This window comes from Pantherophis guttatus, chromosome 4 (assembly GCF_059756535.1).
Source record: "Pantherophis guttatus breed Tessera chromosome 4, ASM5975653v1, whole genome shotgun sequence".
Classification (NCBI taxonomy): Eukaryota; Metazoa; Chordata; class Lepidosauria; order Squamata; family Colubridae; genus Pantherophis; species Pantherophis guttatus.
Genome location: NC_142066.1, coordinates 32,626,058 through 32,646,169, shown reverse-complemented (window position 1 = coordinate 32,646,169; position 20,112 = coordinate 32,626,058). Strand labels below are relative to the sequence as shown.

Sequence of the window (20,112 nt, the reverse complement as noted above, 5' to 3'; positions counted from 1 at the left end):
CTTCCCCTTAACAAGTGAGTAGCCCACACTAAGGAATGGTGAATACATATTGAAATACGTGAGGAGTGATTTCAATTTTCACCAAAGCACTAACACCCAAAGGATGTAGACAGATTACATATATGCCTACGCACCTTCGGCACCACATGGAGGATTGTTTTTATTTATTTGCAGGACAAATCCACATAGCTCACAGCAACACAGAAGCAGAAACTCTTTAAAATAGTGTCAGCTCTACTTGTATGGGTCTTACAGAGGAATCTTTTGCCTTTTTTGGTTGTTCTCAAACAAGGTTTTAATAAAACCTTATGTGTTAAGAATGCGTTTTTTTCTTCGTCCTTGGCTGAGGACAGTTATCTGAAGCTAAACTCAAATACAGTATTGGCTTGACATCTGTTTATCTGCCATTGCATCAGCTGGGCTGTTTTCTTGCCTGCAGCTTTAAGGGGTGGGGAAAGCTGATGCAATTGTGGGCGTTCTCGGAAAAAGATATATGTATACCTAGACATCCAGTTCCCCCCCAAACAAACAAGTTTGGAAGATCGGTTGTCGCTGCCTCATCGCCCCTGGCTGTTTTCTTCTCCGCCATCTGGAAGCAAGAGACGTCTCATCATGTCCACTTCCTTCGTCCAAGCCGAGAAGCTGCGCCCGACCGCTTTCGAGGTGGAATACTTTGATCAGTACGATTTCTACAGCTTGACCGACAGATACAGCGGTAAGTGCGCTGCCAGAGCTGCCAGATGTGGGATCCAGAGATGAGAGGGGAAAAAAATTAAAGTAAGTTAGAATTTAAAAAAATCGGAGCTTTGAAGGGACCGATCAACAAATCTCCCCAAAAAAAGGGCACAGAAAAAAAAAACCCCGAACAGCTTGGGCGTTAGCAAGTGGGAGGTGGCGTCGTTTAATGTTGGATAGGACACCCGTGGAGAGCGTGGGAAGGAGGAGGAGAAGAGGTAGGTGAGTCAGGTGTACATTACATCATCGCAGCTTGCGTCGCATGCCTGTGTTTACATTGTAATCGCTCCCACATTCGAGATTGCCTGTTTTGTAAACTGCATTAACGTGAAATTAATCAAATTCACAATCAGTGGAACAACTTGCTCCGGAAGTTGTGAATGCGCCAAAACTGGAAGTTTTTAAGAAGAGATAGAACAACTATTTGTCTGAAATACTATAGGGTTTCCTGCCTGAGCAGGGGGTAGGACTAGAGGACCTCCAAGATCCCTTCCAACTCTGTTATTCTGTACTGTTCAGGATGTGAGGGGTCTGAAGATATTATTTTCTTAGCCGTCTTTCTGGTTCTGTTCTGAAATTTTAATCTGGAATTTGTCTTTCCGATTAGATGTCAGATTTCACCTTCAAGCCTATTGTAATAAACACCATGCCCATAACACAGAAACGTGAATCTCTACAAAATTGCTTTAATACATACTAATCTAGGTGAAAAATACTCACAGCTCTATTATACACCAAGGAGTTAGTTGAAAGAACTTGCATAATAATAAATATTAAACTATTTCTGAAACCTTGTGGGCCAACCATACCTTGGCTTCACAATCTGACAATTGGATAGCTAAATAAATTATGACTTCACAAAATTTGTGAACTAAGATACTCTCCAGATTCTTGGATTTGGTTAGTATTGTACGTAAACCCAGGCATTGTGGGCTAATTAACCAAATGGTTTATTAGGTTTTTCTCTTACTCAGCTACAAGCTGTTAAAAGTCCCAGTTTGGTTTTATAGCCACAGACACGCAGGGACTTTGCTGGCATTGCTTACAGATTTGTGTGTGCCTGGCACATGATTCCCACAATGGCTGGCAAACATGCCCTTGCTAAAAATAAATACATAATTTATGTTTTAGCTCTAGTGACTGGAAAAAAAACCACCAGCTTCCAAGTTGCTGAATTCTTAACAAAAAATAATAGCCTGTTTTTTCATCCCATCAATTTTTTTAAAAAGTCATAGCTTCCTGAATTTGCTTTTGCATTTTAAAAGAAGCCAAAGAAAAATAAACTCTAGTGCACATCAAAAAGTTCCAGCCAGATTTTCTACATAGGCACGGACCTACTATATGGCCAAAAACAAGCCCTGACAATTTATTTTAGTGGAAACTTTCTGCTCAAAGCTATTATTATCCTTTCTAAAACATTATCCTCAAATTAGTATTGGCTTGTAAAGTTTGGCAACCACAAACCCTAAAAATAACCCTCTTAAAATTTTATTTTAGTAGATATGGAGCCAAGTTTTTCCAGAGAGCTAGAACACTTTTTCATGGGGTCTAAAGATTATGCACCAAAATTTCACAATAGTTCTTACTCTTTGCTAAGACAAGGGTGAAAAGGGAAAGGTTGCTGATTGCAAAAGGAATAAATTAAGGTGGTATGCAATGCATGTAAAAAGTAGCTGTTTTGATCATGTAGTGATGGTTGCCATCTTGACTTTTTTTGACATCCTGGGCTCTTCTTGCTACTCCTACTTTAATAGATAGTGAGAGGCTGAAGTTGATAATAAACTGTTGATTATCTACTGGATTTATACAAGAGCGAGTCTCAATGGCCGTAAGTAAGTAACTGTTGTTCTGGGGTATCCCTAGGTGGCTCTTCACGCAAAGGCCGATCCAAGAAAGAGGCTGAGGATCATACAAATCGCCCAAATCCTGGTGGCCATGAGCGCAAGATCGTTTTGAAGCTGCAACGCACAGAGCAGAAGCGAAAGGCAACCACCTCCAAAAAATGAAAAAATGAAGGTAAGCCAGTGCATGGCTTGACTGAAATAAATAAATTCCACTAATGTCAAGAGTTTTAACCACAAGTGATTGTCCCTTCACAAATTGGTAGAGTTTGGTGGGGCTGCTTTCCTTGCAGAGGGAGGACATACAGCCACATATCAAATGCAATATATATATATTTATTCTCTTAAACCAAGAGTATCCAATCTTGGCAACTTTTAAGATTTGTGAACTTCAACTCCCAGAATTCCCCAACCAGCCATGCTGGCTGAGGAATTCTGGGAGTTGAAGTCCACAAGTCTTAAAAATTGCAAGGTTGGACACCTTTCTTAAACCATTTTTATCATATGGGGGCGGCAAACATTTTTTTTTCCTCCCAAGGTAGAAGCTGTACCCATCACTCACCATTTTCTTTCCTCTCTTGCCAGCTCTGAATCTGGTTTGCTATTCAGGTTCTGGACACCATGGCAATGTCGACGAGGATACAGAGACTGACGGATGGACGCCATGTAATTTGGTGGCTTCTTGAATTATGGAAGATGGTAAACAGTCTTATGGCTCACATTAGGAGCGAGTGAAAGTGAAGGCTGCAATTCATCCCAAAACCATCAGGGGAAAAAAGAAAACTGCCTTAATCGTTATTCACTCTGGAAAAGGAAATGGAATGATTGTACTTAGGCTTGGAAAAGCAAATAGTTCTCCTAAGCTTACTCTTTTTTTCTTCAATCTTCCTTTCCACTTATATCACATCACAGGATATTGTGATGTCTTAAATAATTTTGAAACTTATCCTGAAGGAGGAATAGATTCATCTATAAATGCTGTTATTAATAGTAGCCCAGGTTTTTTGTTTGTTTTTCTCTTTAAAAAGGGGTGAAAATAGATGAGTAAACTTTATAGTATGGTGGAAAATGAGTTTGTAGCAATGCTAACCTTAAATAAATTAGGGAAATGGGGAGTGGGCAGAAGAATGGATCAAGAAAAACCTATATTAGAGGGAATAGCATTATGTTCAATCTTTAGTTCCTTAAGATGCACATTTGTGTTTTTTCATGCTAAATAAAATTGGCTAAACTGTTTTCTCACAATTATTTGAAATGAAGCATAGACTTTCACGGTGAACAGAAAGAAGAGAACTAGGCAGATTTTACAATAAGCTTTTATTAAATAGTCAAATCCCCCCCTCTACCCTTCCGAAGTATGTTGGCAGTATTTACTGGTGCACATGGCATAAAAAATTAATCCTTTGATTTCAGGTCAGTTCAATGCCCCAAGAAAAGATGCATTCTAATAAATGTTAAATAACTTCTGGCAAATATTTAATGTGGTTTGTCAACCTCCATCTCTGCCACTCTCCAGAAATTCATGCCAATAAGATAAAAGAGCTTGCAGAGAAGCAAAGACAATGCAAACCAATTCCCCCACCCCCCTCAATTTGATAGGGAACAGAGGATAAAGAGCTACCAAAATTATCTTAATGGATTATCAGTCAGGGTAATATGGGTCAACTGTTTTCCTATCCCCAAATAGAAAATTCTTGTTCAACTTGAAGCCAGAAGTTAATTTCTTTTGTTGTACTTACTATAAAGGACCCTGTTAAAAATTCTGCACAGTAATGTCACCTCTATAACATGATGAACCAGTGCTGTGGAGTCGGAGTCAGAGTCGGAGTCGGAGGAAATTTTGGGTACCTGGAGTCGGAGTCAGCAAACAATGCACCGACTCTGACTCCTACTAAATTTAGATTGGAATTTTAAAAAAAGCAAGTTTAAATGTCCCAATTCACAAAAAGTTATAATTAATGACTTCTCTACTGTAAGAATAAAGACCGGAGTCAGAGTCGGAGTCAGAAGTACAAAAAACTGAGGAGTCGGAGTCGGAACATTTATCTCCCGACTCCACAGCCCTGTGATGAACTACATTATTTTGCTTAAGGCTGATGGGAACTGAAGTCTAACTTCAGAAGGACTTAATACATAGCATTTCAGAAGAGTCAGCAAAGTGTTGTTTCTAGATACAGCCATGATAATGGCGGTATCCCAGAATTGATGAATGCAGGGCAGTGAAATCAAGTGAGCTGTACTGGCCAAAACAGTGGGTTCTTTTCAGCATAACTTATACTTCCTGGCATTGGAGGAAAAGCTGGCTTGGGGTTCCCAGTGTGTTCCATGGGATGCTGAATAAATTATAAAGCCTAGAAGGTCACAGGTTTGGGGAAATCTCACAGTGTTAAGTATATACTGGCATTGGTTGGGCTATGACCAAACAATGAAGAGACTGTTACCAGGAACTCCCAAGAGATGGTCACATAAAGGCACTTGCTTGAAATGGAAGGGAATACAGTCATCTGCATGCCCGTAGCATGCTGGTACATTTAGAAATATGAGGTATTCTACAAATGACAGATAAAATTATGCTATATTTAGCATAAGTTTATGTGAACTGTCACTTTAGATCACTGAGTGACTAAGGCAGCAATCCAGAAATGGTGCCCATTACATCTTGATGCAAATATATCTACCCATTATGATTGGAGCCAACAAAGCAGATCACTGGTTTATAAAGTTGCCTATTTTAACATCGGGCAAGGCTCTACCATCCCTAAAACCAGGAGCCAAGTTCAGCTGGATGCAGAGTTAATATTTGCCGCTACAGTCCCCTCCTAAGTCTAAAAACATCATTCTATCCACAGGCAGCAAACAGATTAGCAAAATAAAAATAAAAATAAAAATAAAAATCAATCCTTTCAGATGTAGGACATTAGAAGTATGGTTAGTCACGGTTCAAAAGGCCCCAGGATGCCATCCCTATCCAACTGGTGTGAAAGAAATGGCAACTGGATTGGATCAACTAGACTTCGACAGCTTGCCGTTGTAAATGCTCTTCTCTGGGTATTGATGGAGGGCAGTGGGGAGAAGAGGGGCATGGAATCTCTTCAGAATAGGCTGATTTCAGCTCAAGTCCTGTTCACCAATGCTCTGTCGAAGGTATTCCTCATACAGCTTTCTCTGCAGAGAAACAGTGTAATTTTTAAAATTTGCTGCGCTAGTCAACCCCTTTCTCTGGCCACCACAGAATCCAAACAGGATTCGTATCCCTGCCCACTTAGTTCCTACAAAATAAGTACCAGGCCTCATGGCACAACTTCAAACCACCCCATCCAAGTTCCCAAAGAATTAACCTTCTTAGCCAAGACCACATCCAACACGTAATCCCGTCGATCTTCCAGCTGCCGCTTCTGCTTTTTGGAGAGAGTGGGCTTCATTCTAAGTGGGGCAAAAGATACAAAGGAACATTATAAGAAATATAATGAACAACCCTTCCTGGTAAACAGGAATGCTCTTACCTGAGAGTGTAGTTGGCCAAGAGTAGGAAGAGAATCGAGAGGAAGAGAAGGCCAAAAAATACTGTTAAGGTTTGATCTTCAGGGACAAGCCTCCATATTGATGCAACCGGCTGCTGAAAATTAGGATTAAGAATAAATGGTATACTTGATGTTAGCTGAGGAAAATATAAGTTTATCCACTTTTTAAGAAAATAATAATATAAAAATACATTTCTGACAACAATATCTGAATTCTATGGCAATAATGTACAGGTAATCCTCAATTTACTACAGTTCACTTAGTGACCGTTTGAAGTTATAACAGCACTGAACAAAATTACTTATGACCATTTTTCACACTTTCAACTGTTGCAGTATCCCCATAGTCAAGTGATTTACATGCTTGACAACTGATTCATATTTATGATGGTTGCAGTGTCCTGGGGTCATGTGATTCTCTTTTGCAACATTCTGACCAGCAAAGTTAAGGGGGAATCCAGATTCAATTAATTGTTACTAATTTAACAACTAAAGTGATTCACTTAACAAGTGTAGCAAGTGTAGCAAGAAAGGTCGTAAAATGGGAAACTCACAATACACTTCTCATTTAGCAACACAAATTCTGGGCTCAGTTGTGGTCATATGTCATGAACTACCTGTATATATGCACACATCTTAACTATAATTAAAGTAGTCAGCAACTATCAATAACAAAAAGGCATTCTCTAAATGATTGTTTCTAGACTTCCCCAACCACAGCCAAAACTTCATAAATTTAAAGAAGGAAGACAAGAGAAATAAAGGTTATTCAACTGTGGTTTTGCTAGTTACACAATGAATCATGAAGTTATACTTTGCACTGTTATCCTATTACTCTAGGCCAGGGATGTCAAACTCAATTTCATTGAGGGCCACATCAGGGCTGTGGTTGACCTCGGGGAGGGAGGGGCATGGCTGACTGCATGGGTGTGGCCAACTGGCTGGGTGTGGCCAGCTTGATACCACTCTCCAAACTGCTGGCATGTTTCCTCTTTGCATTGGGTAGACCGGGCCAAAGCTACGTTGGCCTGATCTTTCCTCTTCGTACTGGGTAGACCAGGATGATCTGCGGGCCAGATCCAACCAAATCCCGCCCGCGGACTTTGCCTTTGATACCCCTGCTTTAGGCTATCATCTGTTCTACTTACAGCAAGCTTTAGACATTTCTATTTCTATTGGTGTAAGAATTAGAAACTTGATTACTACATATTTCTCCTGCAAGAAAGGAAGGAAGGAAGGAAGGAAGGGAGGGAGGGAGGGGGGGAGAGAGAGAGAGAGAGAGAGAGAGAGAGAGAGAGAGAGAGAGAGAAAGAAAGAAAAGAAAGAAAAGAAAGAAAGAAAAGAAAGAAAAGAAAGAAAGAAAGAAAGAAAGAAAGAAAGAAAGAAAGAAAGAAAGATAGATAGATAGATCCAGGATTCTGAATTTTGCAATTGTGGGACATTTTTAATTATTAGTGTATAACACAGGTTCCTTAGATTTGTGCTGTTTTTCTCTCTTCTGCAGATTTTAGAAGCTGTATGCTTTAAAACTCTATCCATCAGCTTGTGTTGCTTTATGGATGTGAGGCTAGAAAAACCTGTTTCCCACACCCTCAAGACATGAAAGCTGAGACTCTTAAGGTTATGGACTCCAATGTCCTGCACCATTTTTTTCTATGCAAAAAAGAACAAGGCTTAACTGAGAGGTAAAGTGTAAAGTGAGAAAAGGGTGCTTTCGGGACCCTAAGGTACAGACACCAAAATACTCACTATGTATAGTTCCAGGGCCTGGCTTTGCTTCTCCCCCAAGACCAAGGTCCACAGTTGGCGAGCAAATGTTGTGCCAAATATCAATGTCAGAAGAAGAAAAATAGGCAATAGGCAACCTGGTATGCCCAGAAGCATCCCACGGAAGAAAGCATGGAAGTTGCTGTTTCTGGCCTCTCTGAGTAACAGAAAAAGTGAAAGTCAGCATGTAGGATTCGGGAAGAAATTTAGCTGAATAACATTAAATCCCACATTCCCCTAGAAATAGCTTACTATCTTCAAAACTCTCCCAGATATTAGTTTCCTAGGACTTTTTTTCTCTAACTATAATCTTCTCACTCCTTTTAAAATGAAGGTCAGCAGCCAGAACCTTCCAGTCCTTATTACATTTGAAATAGTTGAATATGTAACCAGCCTTCCTTTAAAAGAGTCTAGATTATTAGTCTACATTACAACTCAAGGCACTTATAATGCTTCATTTCTGTGGGATTTATTTCCAAGTAAATGTGAGCAAGACTGTGCTGTAAATTACACAACAACCCTTTGAGATACCGTATTTTCCGGCGTATAAGACGACTGGGCGTATAAGACGACCCCCTACTTTTCCTGTTAAAATATAGGGTTTGGGCTATACTCGCCGTATAAGACTACCCCTCTTCCAACGCACACCAAATAAAAATTAAAAAAACATCAACTGGCTCACCCACAATGTAAAAGCAGCTGTGCTAGACCCAAAATGGCCCCTGAAACAAGCAGGAACCTCACACAGCCCCAAAAAGCCCCAAAAAACAACTTTCACGCTTTACACACACACAACACAACACAACACAACACAACTGGCTCATCCACAATGTAAAAGTAGCTGTGCTAGACCCAAAATGGCCCCTGCAACAAGCAGGAACTTCACACAGCCACAAAAAGCCCAAAAACCCAACTTTCACACTTTACACACACAAAATTCCACATACAGCTTTGTGAGATTTTGTGTGTTTGTGTAGTTAGAGTGAAACACTACAGAAACACACTAAATCTCAGAAAGCTGCACAAATATTGTTTTATTTTATTTTATTTTTATTTTTATATGAAAGCTAAATTTAAAACTTCCTAAACTTTAAATGGCTAGGTCTAAAAAAGAACTTAAAAAAAACCCAATTAACTATTTTTTTTTAAAGATCCCAAAGGGGAAAAAAACTTACGTACCCAATAGAACAGGGGTCTCCAACCTTGGCAACTTTAAGACTTGTAGACTTCAACTCCCACAATTCCTCAGCCAGCTTTGTTTTGCTGGCTGAGGAATTCTGGGAGTTGAAGTCCACAACTCCCTGCCTGCTTGATTGCAGGCAGGGAGTTGCTTGCTGATGGAATGGATTCAGGCAAGCGAAGCAAGGCAAGCAGCTAAGGCAGTGGTTCTCAACCTTCCTAATGCCGCGACCCTTTAATACAGTTCCTCATGTTGTGGTGACCCCCAACGATAAAGTTATTCCTAAAACCATCAAAAATATGTGTTTTCCGATGGTTTTAGGCCAGGGGTCCCCAACCTTTTGGACCTCAGGGACCACCAACTTCATAATTTTAAATTTCGCAGACCACTAATACGAATCCAGTGCCCCGCTTGCTGAAGCACCTGGACTCCCAGTACGGGATGGGGTCCTTCAGGCACTCTCCATCCTCTCTGTCTCTCTCTCTCTCTGTCTCCCACTCTTTCTCTCTCATTCTTTCTCTCTCTCTCATTTTCGCTTTCTCTCTCTCTCCCTCTCTTTCTTTCTCTCCCACTCTTTCTCATTCTCTCTTTCTCTCTCCCCCCTCTCTCATTCTTTCTCTCTCCCCCTCTCTTTCTCATTCTTTCTTTCCCCCACTCTTTCCCTTTCTCTCCCCTCTTTCTCATTCTTTCTCTCTCTCTCCCCCTCTTTCTCTCTCTCCCCACTCTCTCCCTCTCATTCTGATTCTCTCATTCTGATTCTCTTTCATTTTCTCTCCCTCTCTCTCATTCTCTCTCTGATTCTTTGGTTCTCTTTGATTCTGTCTCTTTCTCTGTCTCTCATTCTCTCTCTCTGATTCTCTCTGTCTCTTTCTCTCATTCTCTTTCATTCTGTCTTTCTCTCTCTTTCATTCTTTGTCTCTTTCTCTCTCTGTCTCATTCTGATTCTCTCTTTCTCTCTCATTCTCTCTCTCTCTCATCTCATGGGCCAGCCAGTGTCTTGGGGCTGAGAGGAAGTCAAGCATCTCCCTGAGAGACTGAGGGCCGGAAGAAGTGTGGGAGCGAAGCACTACTTGAACTTGTGCGGCATGAGCATTCGCCTTGGTATATTTGCACCAGCCGATGGCCAAGGAAGCCCTCATCTGTCTGCTGAAAGTGCAGCATCAGGATTCTGCCTTGCTATATTTGCGGCGCAAGGCAGCCTTTGTTTCCTGCTGCTTGGGACTCAGAGCGGTAAATGGCGTCTGATCCGGAGAGCTGCTGGATTTTGCTCTCTAATCCGGATGCCAGATCGGCCCCCTGCAAACTCTCGTCTCTCGAGGAGCGCTCCCTGAAGCGGGGCTGGAAACTTTGGTTGGACTGCTTGAGAGAGGAGAGCTTGCAGGGGGGCGATCTGGTGTCTGCAACGGAGAGCGGCATCCGGCTTTTTCTCTCCGCTGTAAGAGCGCTGTAAGAGCGGCAGCCCTCATCTCCTAATGCTTGGGACTGCAAAATCCAGCTGCTCCCCGGACCAGTCACCATTTACCGCTCCGAGTCCCAAACATTAGGAGATGAGGGCTGCCGTTCTTACAGCGCTCTTATAGCGGAGAGAAAAAGCCGGGTGCCGCTCTCCATTGCAGACACCAGATCGCCCCCCTGCAAGCTCTCCTCTCTCAAGCAGTCCAACCAAAGTTTCCAGCTCCGCTTCAGGGAGCGCTCCTTGAGAGACGAGAGTTTGCAGGGGGCCAATTTGGCATCCGGATTAGAGAGCAAAATCCAGCAGCTCTCCGGATCAGACACCATTTACCACTCTGAGTCCCAGGCAGCAGGAAACAAAGGCTGCCTTGCGCCACTCCTGACACAAATATACCAAGGCGGAATGCTGCTGCCGTACAAATGAAAGTTGTGCTTCACTCCCACAGCTTCCAGCCATCGCAAACGCCGCTTCTTCCCGCTTCTGCCGCCCCCTCCCCCACCGCCACAACAGCACCATTCATTCCGGATGGCAAGGGCTGCACTCGTTTTTCTGTAGTGCACCACCATCAAAACCCCTGTGAAAGGGTTGTTTAACCCCCCACCTCTGAGCTAAGGTAAGAAAGCCAGGAAAATGCGCTGCGCACTCCCACCCTTTGCCTGCGAGCCCGGACGCTGATCCGGACGGCTGCAGAACGAACTGGGCACCGGCTGTCATGTCTTTTCTGCTGTGCGGGGTTCGGCACCTATGCTCCCGGGGTTTAAGCCTCCGGGCCAGCCCGTGCTGCTCCAGGATGTTCACTTCGGGCTCCTTGGAATCGCTGCCGGGCGGTTCTTCCCGTTGGGGCGATGGTGGGTGGCAGCGATCGGCGTCGCTTGGACTGCGGGAGCCACGGCGGACTCCTTCCCCACGAGGTATTGCTCTGCATTTCACCACCTCTTCCAGGCTCGCAGCCACCCACCATCGCCCCAACGGGAAGAACCACCCGGCAGCGATTCCAAGGAGCCCGAAGCTAACATCCTGGAGCAGCACGGGCTGGCCCGGAGGCTTAAACCCCGGGAGCATAGGTGCCGAACCCCGCACAGCAGAAAAGACATGACAGCCGGTGCCCAGTTCGTTCTGCAGCCGTCCGGATCGGCGCCAAGCCAGGAAAATGCGCTGCGCACTCCCACCCTTTGCCTGCGAGCCCGGACGCTGATCCGGATGGCTGCAGAAGGAACTGGGCACCGGCTGTTATGTCTTTTCTGCTGTGCGGGGTTCGGCACCTGGGCTCCCGGGGTTTAAGCCTCTGGGCCAGCCCGTGCTGCTCCAGGATGTTCGCTTCGGGCTCCTTGGAATCACTGCCGGGCGGTTCTTCCCGTTCGGGCGATGGTGGGTGGCAGCAATCGGCGTCGATCGCTGCGCACTCCCACCCTTCGCCTGCGAGCCCAGGTGCCGATCTGCTTGGACTGCGGGAGCCACGGCGGTGCTGGCCGGGCTGGGTCTGGTGCGGTGGGCGGAGATGAAGGAGCAGCCTCGGCGGCAGCAGCAGCAGCAATTACAACGGGAAAAGCCGTGGGGAAAGGAGGATGAGGAAGATCTGGCAAGGCGGTGCGAGCACTTCATGGCTCCTCCGGTGAGCGGATTGTGAGAGCTGCGCGACTGGGGCGGAGACATGCGAAGTCGCATGGAGCTTCTCATAATGGAGACTCAGAGCCAGGTGTGCAAGGCACTGGCCCAGGTCGACCGCGCCGCCGCTTTCACCGTGGACTGCTGGGAAAGGAAGGAAGGTGACCCGAATTCCGGGGTAGAGTGGGGACGCGTTCCTTTCTCGTGGGCCACGCACTGCCTGGCACCTCTTGTAGGTTGGAACTAATTCGGAGTACAGCTTCCCCTCAATGTTGCCGGCGCTCCCAAAGTGTCATCGGTCAGCGCCAGCAACTCAGATTCAGGTACCCGGCGTATAAGACGACCCCCGACTTTTGAGATGATTTTCCTGGGTTAAAAAGTCGTCTTATACGCCGGAAAATACGGTAGGTCAAGCTAATAGCTTAACAGCATGCTTTCAGTACATTTTCTACTCACTTTCTACTCAATTTTCCTTCCACAGCAATCCTTTATTTCTCTCTCAACGGCTGTCAACTCAGAATTTTCCACCCAGTTCTCAATTTATATTAATTAATTAATTAATTAATTAATTAATTAATTAATCTGATATACTATCCCTCTTTTGTTGTAAATAGTAGGACCTCTCAGATGTCAAGTCTCCCATTCCCACAATGCTATGTTCTTACTTGTCATCCTCTAGCAAACGCTGTGTGGCCTCTTCAATGAGCCGGCAATCCCTTTCCAAAGTATTCAGTGTATGCTGCACAGTCTGGCTGATGGTCTTCTCAATTGTGTGACAGACCTCCTCAATCTGATTAACACACCGACTCAACTATAGGTGAGTGCAAAACCCATATCACAATTTTGCAGAGAATCTATCAGTATCCTATTTTCAGTCCCAATTTGTTCCACATCCTCATAAGCCGCTGACCAACAAGCTTTTCTCTTCCATCCATCCCAAGGCTCACCCATCCTTCCAGAAGTCTGGATTAATTATGGCTTCTGCTTCCATCTTATATCTAAAATAACTGCAAGCTTGTCACTCACCTTATTGGGGCTGGGAATGTAAATCGTAGGCATGTCAAACCCACATTTATTGAGGCCAGGGCGTTTACAAAGTTCTTGAACAATTTGCATCAACACTCTCTGTCAGACAAAAAGAAAAAGATCACACACACACACATGATTTTACAATCTGCCATTCTTAATTCATTCTGTTCCATGAGAGGGCCATTCCCCATCCCGTTATCCATGGGAGACTTTCTACCTGTCGGTCACCCTCAGTGCCTGCCTCATCAGCTTTGCTCAGATAAAAGTGTAACTTGTCGCCATGCTCTTCATTGATCTTCTCCACTATATTTAAGGTGCGTTTGCAAAGAGCCTGCCCCATGGGATCAAAGAAGACCAGGATGAGATCGCAGAGTTGACCTGAACAAGATTACAAGGGATTATATAGAGTGCTATATAACATGGGAGAAAATTCATATGGAAATAATAAATCAGTAAACAATTTCTTTCAAGCTAAGAGCTACTACAGTAGAAAATGCCCTATGCTAAAATCTGTTCTCCCATCACTATACCTGTATTTTCTTCCAGATCCTAAAATAACTCTTTCAAGGATTTTTCCTAAGACTGAAACCATTCCTGGTTTATCTATATTAATCCATCTTCTGATTCAACCTTTCTCGGGCACACACATCTATTTCGTTTTGAGGGCTAGGATGACTTGGGAAACGTGTTTTCAAGACTTCCTGAGGCCAGGCTCCTATTTAATAGAATCCTTCTTCAGGAACCAAGACTATTTCCTGAAGCTATACTCACCAAACCAGATCAGTGCTCTCTCCACATCAAAAGGGTATTTCATATCACCATCCACCAAGCCAGGAGTATCAAGAAAAGTGATCAGAGGAAATTGTTTCTGCTTGGCGGTACAAATCTCAGTACTCATGTATTCTGGCACTCCTAAATGAATGATAAAGAGCAGAATGTTAAAATTTACTAGCAGCTTCTTGCCATTAACAGACAACAAACACCATATTTTCCTTCTAATAATCCTAAAACCAGACACCATTATCTACATGCATTGTTACAGGCAAGCTGTCAATGATCAATTACCCCAACTTTTAAATGTCAGCTTCCTGATCAAAGGCAATAGTCATTCAGGCCACACAGCACTGTTCTGAATTAAAAGTTGATTTATCTTCAGTCTGCAACTAACCTTTGAAGTTCTGCAAAATCTGAAAATGAGGGTAGAGGTGGAGTGTAGCATTGCCCTGCAGAAAAGGAGTGGAGAAACAGAAGACTTTAGCATACGTGATATTACTATGGCTGTAGCAGATAGCTTTTAAAGTCATTAGACAAATTCTATTTAGCAAGTGTGCACAACTATTTCAAGGCTGAAGGTTGCCTTTGATCTTTTATGTGGGATGTCAGTGTGTATGCTCAAAAGCTAGATGGGCCCAGGACAAAAATAAGTGCAACTTATTACAATTGAATTAATTAAATATTAATTTTATTGTGTCTCATGCATTTTTCTCTTTGGACACGTAAAATATGCCTGTCTGAAGTAATGTTTGAAAGTCCAAACATCTGAATAACATGTGACCCTATACTAGGAGCTAAGTCACATACTTGGTTCTACACCACCAGCAAACTCACTGCATTGTCTAGGTGGTGAGAAATGTGTGGCCCTCCAAATGTTGTGAAACACAACTTTCTGCATTCCTTATCACTGCTTATTGTGATTAAGACTGCTAGAATTGTAGCTCCCCAACCAAATCTGCACTACCCATGCGCAGGAAGAAAACATCAGCAGATTGGATAAACCTAAGCTTTTTTAAGGCAGGGGTGAAATGCTCCCGGTCCGGACCAGTTCGGCCAATCTGGTAGCGATGATGGCTGGTGGTTCGGAGAACTGGTAGCGATGGCAGCTTGAGGCCCCGCCCACCCGCCCGGTCGTCATTACTTCCTGCTTTTACTTCCAGAGAACCGGTAGTAAAGAAAATGCTTAAAAAGTTTAAAAAAAAAAGTTCCGAGGATCAGCTGAACGATGCGTGATTGTTGGAACTTTTTTTTTTCTTTTACTTTTTAAGCATTTTTTTACTACCGGTTCCAGAGAAACAAAGCGCTCAGCTGGTCCCCCTTTTCACTCACCCCAAGCTTCCTGCTGCGGATTTTCATGCCTTGCTTCAGGCGCCCAGGATTGTCCCCCTCAACTTCTTCTTCCTCCTCCTCTCCATCTTCCAAGTGGAAAAACGTCAGGAGCAAGCAAGCACTTCTGTTTGCACTTGCTCCTGGTGTTTTTCCATTTGTAAGGAAGCTTTTGTACTTGTGAAGGGAAGTCTGGCTTCTTGTGCTGCTTACTAAAAACCTCACCAGTACCACTGTGCACATGGCTTGTGTGTGTGTGCGCGTTTGCTCGTGATCTTTCGCAGCAGTCTGTGCCCGACATCCTGTCCCCAGCCAGTTGAACCAGAGTTGGGGAATCCATCCCTTTAATCCATCCCCGCCTTCATTCCCCTTCTCTTTGGAGGCCAACCAGAAGGAACCCCGAGTCGTTCTAAAGTCTTTTAAAAGCCTTTGTATGTGTGTGTGTGCTGCACTGAATGTCGGTGCGGAGGAAGGGCGGGGAAGGAAATGACCCCTCCAATCCATCCTGCCTTCACTCCTCTTTTCTTTGGAGGCCAACCAGGAGCCCCAAGTCATTCTAAAAGTCTTTTAAAGCCTCTCTCTCTCTCTCTCTCTCTCTCTCTCTCTGTGTGTGTGTGTGTCTTTGCTCCTAGTCTTTCGCAGCAGCCCATGCCCAACATTCACACACACACACACAAGCCGTGGGCACAGCAGTACTGGTGAGGTTTTTAGCACAGGAAGCAAGACTTGCCTTCACAGGTATGAAAGCTTCCTTACAAATGAAAAAAAACGCCAGGAGCAAGTGCAAAAGAAGCATTTGCTTGCTCCTGGCATTTTTCCACTTGGAGAGGAGGAGGAAGGAAGACGAGGGAGACAATCCCGGGCTCGTGAAGCAAGTCATGAAAATCCGCAGCAGAAAGCTCTGGGTGAGTGAAAAGGGGGAGCAGCAGAGCGTTTTGTTTCTTTCTCTCCCTCCCCCCATCCTCCATCATCTCCCAGACTGGGTGGCCAAGGTGGAAAGGCTTGCAATCTTCGGGGCTAGGAGGCGTTGGATCTGGCTTGGCGAGGAGGATCAGTTTGGTCAGGTTCTGATCATCAGAACCTTTTTTTTACTTTTTAAAGCATTTTTTTACTAGTTAAAAATCTTTAAAAAGTAAAAAATAAGTTGGTCACGCCCACCCAGTTACATGACCACCAAGCCATGCCCACCAAGCCACACCCACAGAACCAGTGGCAAAAAAAATTAGATTACACTACTTTTTTAAGGGAGAGAGAAATGTAGAGGGTGGGGAGAGGAACTTTTAAATATCTTTATGTAAGCCTATTCAATGATTGCATGTAGATTTGCTGCTGATAGGAAAATGAAACAAAGCAAAACAAAACTGGAGGACAGGAAGAATTGATTGCCTGGAAGGAAGGGCAGTGGCTGCTATATTGAAGAAGGGCAAGTGTTACTGGTTAAATAGCAATAGCCATAATAGCAATACATGCAAAAAATGAGTGTCTTTGTACATCTCACCGTGAGAGATTCTCGCTTATTTCCACTGGTGATGAAGGTGAAGCCCTGAGTCTCAATAGCAACCCCAGTACGTTGGATGTGTTCCTCTACATACCTGCACAAATACATTAAGAAAACCAAGATAGAATCTTTTTCTTCTTTATGTGCAAATATGGCCAAATCTGAACTGATGGTGGGAAGTACAGTATTACAACACATTCAGAGTCAATTTCCTGAAATGTCCTGGGTTGCTAAATTGCTACAAGTGTCTCAACACCCATTTGTTCTTCCATTACATCATCATCATTTGCCTCAATGACACAATAATTTAGGCGTCCATGGATTACAATCCCTCTCCCTGTATTAAAACTAGATGTAAAAATATTAACTCTTCCAGATAATATTCAGTATAATTGACAAACTGTATTCATTTTGTTCATGCATCTTTTCTTGGTAGCCTTGAATTACTTCTTTTGACATAAACTTGGGCAGAAGTATATGAGTGGAGAGTTTTTTTTTTTCTCAAAGGAGCTATTGAGAGATTCAGCTTTTCAGACTGCCATTTTAAATGGAAGTCTTTCCCCAATATAATACACCTCTTATTAATCACCGATGGAAACAAATAAACAACAATTTCACCATTTTTTATAGTTAAAATAAATTAGAAGCAACAATTTCTGCAAGATCTAAACTCTCCCACAACTTACAGGTTGCCTGCAACTTGTCTGCAATTAAATGGATAGCTCTGCAGACAAAGGCACTGTAATTTAACACCAGCTGTCTGCAATTAAAGTAAGTTTGAATCTTGCTAGGCTCAAGGTTGACTCAGCCTTCCATCCTTTCTAAGGTAGGTAAATTGAGGACCCAGTTTGTGGGGGCAATAAGCTGACTTTGTATAAAATATACAAAAGTATGAAGGCTATTGTTTAACGCACTGTAAGCCGCCCTGAGTCTCCGGAGAGTGATTTTTTTTTTTTAATTTGATTTATATGCCGCCCTTCTCTGGAGACTCAGGGCGGCTTACAATGCGTTAAGCAATAGCCTTCATACTTTTGTATATTTATACAAAGTCAGCTTATTGCCCCCACAACTGGGTCCTCAATTTACCCACCTTAGAAAGGATGGAAGGCTGAGTCGACCTTGAGCCTGGTGAGAATTGAACTCATAATAATTGCAGCCAGCTGGATATTAAATGCTGCCTTAGGAGGCATTAGCCTCCTACGCCACTCAGGCTCCTGATTCACTTAACGTGGCAAGAAAGGTCGTAAAGTGGAGCAAAACTCATTTAACTAATGTCCCACTTAACAACATAAATTTTGGGTTCAATTGTGGTCGTAAATCAAAGATTATCCGTACTATGGATAACTTTCCAGGTTTTTTGCAGAATGCCATGTACCATATCACCCCCTCAATTAGGATTTTCCCAGAATGCCCTGCCCTCATACCAACAACCTTTGGTTCCGTATCCTAATGATGCCATTCTCAGTGTTGACTTCCCTTGATCAATTTTCTGATATTGCCCTTCAGCTCACCAGTTGATAAAGCTGCTCTTCCCAGCACTGTGGTTGCCCATCACCATGACAGTGATTCTACGGCGAGGGGGAAGCAGGGTCAGGCCCAGGCGCTTTCCTATGGACACCAAACCTGGGAATATAAAGGAAATGGCTGACACTTGGCATGTTGTTCTATCCCCGAACAACATGCCAATCCTATCCCCCTCAGCTCTCACCATGACCCGGGTGAACATAAAGTGAGTGGGCCTCCCGAAGGACTCGTTCTGTCACCAACTCCGTCCCACCCTCAACGGAGGGGTTGGCGGCTTCTCGGGACTTCCCACTTCGGCTCCCTGGCATTGTTTCTGGCGGCAACGGAATCAGCAAAGGCGACTGGGAAGATGTAGAAATACAACTCCCGAAAGGCATTTCGCGGACGCAAAAGCGTGTTTTTCGGTCGACGCCTGTCGCCACTACACCACAGAACTACAACTCCCATGATGCCTTGTAGCCACAGAAAGCGCCATTTAGCCTTCCCGTCTGGACCTAATGGGGTTATATGGAAAATGGGTCTCTGCAGAAATTTGCGGTTCCTGATCCTACCGGGCTTATTGGGGGACGCTTAGCGCGAATAAATGATGCAAATGTGGAAACATAAAGTCGTAGGAGCCAGTGCATTTAAATTGGTCCTCTCCCTCCTTTCTTGGTGGTGGTGGGGTTGTCTTTAGAAGTCATTTGAATAGTTTTTAATGCAGGCAGTTGCAGTTGCCCGAATGTTATTTTTTGTAGTGCAAACCGTTGCAGTTTTCATGTTTTATCTAAAGGACTCTCTAAAGAGAGCCAGGTTGGTATGGTGGTTAAGGCATCAAACAGAAACCAGGAGACTGGGAGTTCTAGTCCTGCCTTAGACACGAACCCAGCTATATGATCTTGGGTCAGTCACTCTAGGATGAAGGCAATGGCAAAACACTTCCAAAATCTCGTCAAGAAACTGCAAGGACTAGTCCAAGCAGTCAGGAGCCAAAAGAGAGAGAAAATCCTGGTTCTCTTCATAACCTTCTTTGATTTGATGTCTTCTAGATTATGATGGGATATATAAGATTTGGATTGTGGGTAAGGTAAGAACTATATTAGAGAACTGGTATAAATTCTATAAATTGGACTGAGAAATTGTAACCTTGATCTTTTGACCACAGCACTAGCTTAAACAAACACTTTGTCCTCACAGGCCAAATCCTACGAATCCAGGCCAGTGTTAGAAAATGTTTTATAAAATTTGCCAAATTTCCATGAGAATAATGGATCTCAAATTTTAAATCATTGTGTAAGTTAGCCCATCTGAGATATTTTGATTCAAAAATTGTCCTTTGATGCACTGTTTCATCTAGTTAAAGATTATAGGAACAAAGGTTTTAGTAGCATATAGATGTCGTTTTTCACTTTAAGCCACCAGGAAATGTTCTTTCCAGACTCCTATAATGCTTTGCAAGCCTTACAAACCTGGTTTCCCGCTTTCTATTTCTTGATAATCTAATCCACCAGATTTCAAATGTTTCTCTCGAGAAAGTTTTTCCAACTCATTTTATCTAGTAAGGAGCCCCTGACAAACACATATAATCCCAGACTGTTTTCCAGAATAAAAGTTTCTGGGGCTATAATTATTAATGGGTTTCTAGTAAATCTTGCATATTTTTAATAGGAAAAAGGTTGAGGGAAAATGCAAGGAAGATATAAAGGAAAGGTAATAATGTCTGGAACCCCTGTAAAAATTCTGTACTTGATCCAGAGTTGACTGGAATGTAAATCTTGTCTGGAAGCACTTCCATTTGCTTTGCAAAGGACTTCGGGCAACGTTCAAATACAAATACTGAAACTGTGGGAGAGTCTCACTTGTCTTGTAAATCTCTAGTT

The 20,112-nt window shown here is 43.3% G+C and overlaps 3 protein-coding genes across 7 annotated transcripts in view; 2 read left to right on the top strand and 1 right to left on the bottom strand.

Annotated features, from left to right (window-relative positions):
• Nucleotides 1-474: 474 nt before the first annotated feature.
• Nucleotides 475-3,821, top strand: LOC148113954 (nuclear protein 1-like). The gene is made up of 3 exons (XM_087891902.1): nt 475-715; nt 2,599-2,751; nt 3,162-3,821. Exons 1-2 carry the CDS (start codon nt 613-615, stop codon nt 2,739-2,741), a joined length of 246 nt encoding a protein of 81 aa, XP_087748028.1. The 5' UTR covers nt 475-612; the 3' UTR covers nt 2,742-2,751; nt 3,162-3,821.
• Nucleotides 3,822-3,878: 57 nt separating this feature from the next.
• Nucleotides 3,879-18,722, bottom strand: LOC117669162 (uncharacterized). 2 transcript variants are annotated; one of them, XM_034423393.3, is made up of 12 exons: nt 18,438-18,722; nt 18,241-18,352; nt 16,730-16,823; nt 14,300-14,354; nt 13,903-14,043; nt 13,349-13,509; nt 13,129-13,227; nt 12,768-12,913; nt 7,847-8,021; nt 6,080-6,189; nt 5,915-5,999; nt 3,879-5,741 (listed from the first exon to the last, which is right to left on the bottom strand). In XM_034423393.3, exons 1-12 carry the CDS (start codon nt 18,628-18,630, stop codon nt 5,685-5,687), a joined length of 1,428 nt encoding a protein of 475 aa, XP_034279284.2. In that variant the 5' UTR covers nt 18,631-18,722; the 3' UTR covers nt 3,879-5,684. The 2 variants fall into 2 exon arrangements, with proteins under 2 accessions (XP_034279284.2, XP_034279283.2); XM_034423392.3 differs by having other exon boundaries at nt 6,080-6,192; nt 18,438-18,720.
• The window catches only part of LOC117669164 (sulfotransferase 1C1-like), a 41,345-nt gene continuing 37,196 nt past the window's right edge, over nt 15,964-20,112 (top strand). The window contains exon 1 of one of the 4 annotated variants that reach the window (XM_034423394.2): nt 15,964-16,136. In XM_034423394.2, coding sequence (XP_034279285.2) covers nt 15,972-16,136 — 165 coding nt within the window. In that variant the 5' untranslated portion in view covers nt 15,964-15,971. The remainder of the gene's footprint in view (nt 16,137-20,112) is intronic. The other 3 variants (XM_034423398.3, XM_034423400.3, XM_087891899.1) reach the window with 3 other exon arrangements.

Bases quoted from the DNA above. Each gene is read 5' to 3' on its own strand.
- LOC148113954 (XM_087891902.1), top strand. From the start codon at position 613: ATGTCCACTTCCTTCGTCCAAGCCGAGAAGCTGCGCCCGACCGCTTTC. The intron at 716-2,598 runs GTAAGTGCGCTG...GGGTATCCCTAG, and splicing joins CTTGACCGACAGATACAGCG to GTGGCTCTTCACGCAAAGGC.
- LOC117669162 (XM_034423392.3), bottom strand. From the start codon at position 18,630: ATGCCTTTCGGGAGTTGTATTTCTACATCTTCCCAGTCGCCTTTGCTG. The intron at 14,355-16,729 runs GTGAGATGTACA...CCTTTTCTGCAG, and splicing joins ATAAGCGAGAATCTCTCACG to GGCAATGCTACACTCCACCT. The intron at 13,510-13,902 runs GTGAGTATAGCT...AATCTTGTTCAG, and splicing joins GAGAGCACTGATCTGGTTTG to GTCAACTCTGCGATCTCATC.